The following is a 6,000-nucleotide window of genomic DNA, read 5'->3' as shown; positions in this document are numbered from 1 at the left end:
ACATTGGATTGATCATGCATTGTGATTTATACAGCCGAGTGTAGTAGTATAAAGCCGAATCGTGAATAGGACAGACATGTCATACCGGAAGTAACAACTTGCTTTCATGTCTCAGTAAATTTCTCGGTGTCATCTGATACAAAATGGGTAGTCGACTGAAGTAAGTAAAATCCAATATGTCTGGTACCACAAAGTATAATTGAAATTTGTAGTTTTATAGTGAAAACGTCTCGGGATCATTCAGAGGCCGGTCGCATCGCACGGCCTTAACTTTTTTGTGTGTACAGAACAGCTAGGAGGACTAGAATCTAGATAGACATCTATTATTAATATTAAATTAGAAATGATGCATATGAGATTTCCATTCCCCCATTCTAAAAAACTGCATAATTGTAAACTCGCCTAACTAGGGCCCATAATTTTCATCTAGGTCCATATTCATGTCTTCGCCTTAAAAAAAGTGTGTGCATGGACAACAATTTTTGAGAGCAGAATTAATCCCTTAATTTGATTGCATTTGTGCTTGGACTCAGTTGGAGTCTAAGTAAAATGAAATACATGCAGGTCTACATTACGCTAGTTTGGTTTTGTTTGTGTAAATGACTGCAATTTGCTTTGTTTGAGTGCGCATTAACAATACCTTTGAAGCGTAAATGTGTGTTGTGCTGTACGTTTACTTGAAACGGGTAGCGTACATGTACGATAATAGCGATTAATAAATAAAGGTGGGCATGCATGAAGGGGGCTCGCTAATTCAACGAACTCTGGGGAGCCCTACCATACTAAATTTGTCCTTATTATCATGAATTGAGTATAAATTGTGAACAATGTGTGTAGACTATTTGCGTTTCCAGCAGAACCATGCATGCAACAACGTGAACTCTTGAACGAGATGTGAGTTAAGTGCCCCTCCCCTTTCTCATAGACGCAGGCTATGTTAGATGGAAAACACTCTGTCCCTCAGATAGGATGTTAAATGGAGTCACCACCCTTGCATGTCAAGAAACCCATTGCACTATTCGTATAAGAGTAGGGGGAAACCCGGTGTATTGTGGTCCACCTGCACACCCCAATCAGGCCGAGTATATACGGCAACTGCAAGAATCTTATATTACTTAACTTTGGTTTACTTTGGTGTCGAGGCTTGAAGCTTCAGCTTATGTGCCCCTTCTTACTGCATTGGATTCGCGTTGATATGGGTAGTATTTCAGCAGATGGCGCTTCCAATGTTTTTCGAGTTCTGACTTGAACCTATTGATTGATGAGGCATTTATGGCAATTTCAGGAAGGTGATTCCAATCATTTATGCTCCGCACTGAAAATGACATCTGCCTCGTCTTAGACTTGCAGTAGGGCTTCCTTATTTTGAGCCTGTGTCCCCTTGTTCTGGATTCCTCGATGATATCAAACATGTCATTCTTCTCTACTGCCTCAAATCCATGCATGATCTTGTATATTTGAAGAAGATTAGCCCTCTATCTCCGGTACTCTAGTGATGGTAGTTTGAGAGTTTTGAGTCTGCATGTCTTCGTAGCATAGATGCTTTACATCTTGGATGAGTCGCGTAGCTCGTTGCTGAACAGATTATCTTGAAGAAGGAGGCAGATTATCTTGAAGAAGAAGAAGAAGTGAGAATTGCACAAAGGGCGGAGACGTAATTGTCAAATGCGCGCAGGTAAATGCCATCCAAATGCAAGCTTAATTCCTGTTGGTGTGTAGTCCCGCATACATCTCATATTGTAATATGTAAACTTCTGAATGTGTTTCATAGATTTTTGAATATTTGTACTCCTCCGTTACGAAGTAGCCGGAGGCATTATGTTTTGGGGTTGTCCGTCCATCTAGCTTCCGTCCGCATGTACGTCTGTACGTCCAGTTCTTGTGATCGCATTATCTCAAGAACCGATTGATGGATTCCTGCCAAACTTAAATCATGTATTTATCTTGCAAAGCTAATGAATTGATTAGATTTTGGGGTCATGAGGTCAAAGGTCACAGGGTTCATTATGTATGCTAAAATAGCTTGTGATCGCGTTATCTCAAAAACTGATTGATGGATAATTCTTACCAAACTTAAGTCATGTATGTATCTTGCAGAGCTAATGAACTGATTAGATTTTGGGGTAATGAGGTCAAAGGTCACAGGGCTCATTATGTATGCAAAAATAGCTTGTGATCACATCATTATAGAACCGATGGACAGATTACCATCAAACTCGGAACATGTACATGTATGTATCTTGCTGAGCCAATAAACTGTTTAGATTTTGGGGTCATGAGGTCAAAGATCATGGGGCTCATTGTGTATGCAAAATAGCTTGTGATCGCATTATCATTAGAACCGATGGAAGGATTACCATCAAACTCAAGACATTTATCTTTCAAAGCCAATGAACTGATTAGATGTTAGGGTCATGAGGTCAAAGATCAGAAGGTCATACAGGGTGTACATGTATATGAAAAGTAGCTTGTAATCACAATATTCTGAGAACCTGTTAATGGATTACAATGAAACGTAAATTTGAAAAGTTGCTTCTGTTTTGGTTTGTAAAATCGCTCTAGGCATCATTTTTGACTGCGCACAGTCGAAGTTCCATCTACATGTAGTTTGAAATATTTTTTTCTTTAAACTAATTGCTATTAAAACTCCATCCTAAAAATCCTCCAGATCTCATTCCCCTTGTGACATCATCTGTCAGTCATCAATGAGTTTACTTGAGAAAGTAGTATGTATCTTTGCCGAAGTTGACCACCTGTTACAATACGTAATACAATAGTAACATAAAAGTTGCTATGTCAGACGTGCTGTAGCATCACCAGGAAGACAAAGGCAATGATGATGTATTGTTCATGTATGAAAGCATGCAATTCTATTTATGAGTGTGTGCTGAGCTGGGGGAAATTACATACCATTGTCTATTGTAGAATATCAGTTTAGTCGACTGTTTAGTCTGACATTTCTGACATAACAACATGTGGTCAACTTTGGCAAATTTACATACCACTTTCTCAAGTAACAGGTCTCAACAGCCAAACAAAATCAAAGTTGCCATGGTAGTTTCCATTGATGGCAAAGTTGTAGAAGTGTTGTGCAACGTTCAGGCCAGGACAGCTTGTTACCCATGAAAGGGAGCTCTAAGTACATACTTCTTCTTCTTTCAGTGTAAGTGCTGCTTCATGGTGTTGAAGATACATGTACAACTGTAAATGCACTGATTGTGTGTGTATGTATGGAGGCTTTCACATATATCCTGTTATTCCACATTTTAACTTTTTTGTTCTTGTTGTGCAAGTGCATATACTGTACATGTGTAAGTAAAAAAAACATTCCTGGTCTTGTAGACATTACATCTGCATCTCACTCAAGAAGACATTGAAGGCATCAAGAGAGGGGTATTGGGCTGGGTCCTGTGGGAGGTTGTTCCAGTCCTTGCAGGTTCTTGGGAAGAAGGAAGAAGCATAGGTCTGACTACTGCAGTGGAACGACCTAAAACGAGATCCATGTCCTCTTGTTGTTGATGTCAGTTCAGTGAGAAAGGCCTTCCAGGTAACGTCGACAAGGTTGAAACGGATGCGATACAGCATACATGTAGCAAGGTGGCTGTGAAGGCGTGTATGTATCTATGTACATATTGTATGCCATTTATCAGCAAGACATTTATTTTACCGGATGGAAGCAGCCTGAATGGAAGATTCCCATTTCAATATGATGAGTAGCCTACATGTACATGTATATTGTATAGGTAGTGAGACATTTCAAATTATGTTAAAGTGACTCGGTAACAGTGCCTTAGATTCTGAAAAAAAATCCTGGATTTAGCTCTTGCTGCAGTCACAATTATAAACCTTAGGACAGTCAGTATTCTTATCAGTCAGGAACACCATGACTTTTAGAAGCCGATCGCCTGTCTGATTATCAAGATATTTATGATTGGAAATCATAATTTCATTTTTCGTTTTCCTAACAATTTTATATAACAATCTACTGTGGAAAATAAGTATGGTAAAACCGGTCACGCGGAGATTTTAACTTTTTTGAGGCATTACATGATCATTTTGAAGCTCAATCATTTTGAAGCATAGGGCTATGCATGTCAGATTAACAAAATTTAAACGATGACTTTAAAGGTAAGCAGCATACTGCGGTTTTGGAACTTTGGCTGTACACTGGCACACTATGCACTTTGTACTAAGACCTTTGTTTATGAAGTAAATATTGACCATGCATGTTAATATGGTTTACTCAAAATAGAACCGATGCTATTAAGGGTAGATTACCATCATGCATTCCAATACTGTACACTACCTAGCTTGGCCGGGATGTGCCAAAAAAACTACATGTTCAGTATTTAATGAACAGCAACATATGCATAGAGTGATTTATTGGAGAGAGAGCTCTAGAAAGAGAGAGAGAGAGAGAGAGAGAGAGGGGGGGGGGGGGTAGCACCCATGCACCCCTTCCCTCCCCAATCCCTCACTCTATGAAACAAGTATGTAAATATGTTGTTGTGCCCCCTCAGCCAAATCTGCTTTAATTACACGCGTGTGCCTCTCCCCCAGCCAAATTTGAGACACTAAATTGGCAGTTTTTGTTTTAAAATTACAAACAAACAAACAAACAAACAAGGACCTTCATGACCTAATTGTAACTTTTTATAACATTACATTAAGCAAAAATGTTGTATGTATAATGTAGAGATTTTGTACTCGCATTCATGTACATGTGTAATTTTGTAAGTTGCACATACATGTACTGTATGTACTGTTTGGGTTTGGGGGATTTCCCATGCACATTCCTGTATTGTCATGTACATTGTATCATTCATGTACATCAGTGTACATGTATAATTCACTTTGCTTCTCTTGCCCACTCAAAATGAGTTGACAATCTGAAAAGCTTTAATTATATGCTGATGGCAGCTCTTTAAAAATAAATCATTGTATGGATAATTCCTGGTAAATGGGGTTTCTTTTGTAATTGATTCCTTTTGTTGATTTCTGCTTATGAGGAAGTTCAGATGTGAATAACATAATAATTTATAACGCTGACCCCAAAAAATTCCCCATTGTGTATTATGATTGAAAAAAAAATTGTATGGCCTTCTATCAAACACATTATCTGAGATTGCAGGGGGTGGTGTAAGGATAATGGCTCGTTAAGATATGGCACGGTAAACCCTCTGCACCAAAGCAGGCATGTTTTTTAAAAATGTGTAAATAAATGGTAATTGGGTGCTGCAAAGGAATTGAGCGTATTCAGTGAGCTCTGTGTTAACAGATACAGAAATATAAAGCACATATTACACAACCTTCTTTCTTGATAGATTATAAGATATACATGTAGATTAGGGGCATGGGTTATGTTTTTGGATTCAGGTTAGTTTAAGGGTTAGAATTAGGATAGAGAAGTATAGTGTTTTGTCCAGTTTTGTAGTCGAGTCAATTAAAGCCCTTGGTGCCATATTTTAATGGCCTTAGCTTTGGTCTTAGCCTTGAGCTTTGACCGAGTCATGTGTACAAGCCCTATCAAAGCTTGATATTTTCTTCAGTGGCCTCGTGACTAGGAACTAGTCCAGGGTTGAATCAAGGTATTCTGATAGTGATAGAAATTGACCAATTGTGCAATTGTCTTCTGAGCATGTGTTTACAAACAAAATCAAAACACACAACAGAAACAAGCAAATAAACAACAAACATATACCAGCCAAGGATCTCTTAAGTTTCATATACAACAGATTTTGATTTGATTTATTTACCAAAACAATACAGTAATACATTTTATACAATGTTTACATTAACAAGAAGACAAACTATTGGTTTGTAAAAGGGGACAGATAAACACATGTACTAGTCGAGCCTAACCCCTTCAACAGCTAAACAAAGTATATTGGTACAAATCAGTTAAAAAAACGTAACAAAAAAAAAATATTGAATTTACAATTACAATCGATATTTTAAAAAATAAGAATACTTACTGTAACAATGTCTTTTACAATTTAC

General features: G+C 37.9%; 1 protein-coding gene across 4 annotated transcripts in view; it reads left to right on the top strand.

The window, feature by feature from the left end:
- Positions 1–6,000, top strand: part of LOC100889676 (DENN domain-containing protein 1B) — an 85,839-nt gene continuing 79,839 nt past the window's right edge. For 3 of the 4 annotated variants that reach the window (XM_030997783.1, XM_030997781.1, XM_030997782.1), the window contains exon 1: positions 2–160. In XM_030997783.1, the coding sequence (XP_030853643.1) occupies positions 144–160 (17 nt within the window). In that variant the 5' untranslated portion in view covers positions 2–143. Of the gene's footprint in view, positions 161–6,000 lie in introns of all 4 variants that reach the window. The other variant, XM_030997780.1, reaches the window with a different exon arrangement.

The sequence above is a fragment of the Strongylocentrotus purpuratus genome, unplaced genomic scaffold, assembly GCF_000002235.5.
Source record: "Strongylocentrotus purpuratus isolate Spur 01 unplaced genomic scaffold, Spur_5.0 spur5_scaffold_4, whole genome shotgun sequence".
Classification (NCBI taxonomy): domain Eukaryota; kingdom Metazoa; phylum Echinodermata; class Echinoidea; order Camarodonta; family Strongylocentrotidae; genus Strongylocentrotus; species Strongylocentrotus purpuratus.
The sequence above is the reverse complement of the archived record's forward strand: the minus strand, read 5'-3'. Positions and strand labels throughout refer to the sequence as shown.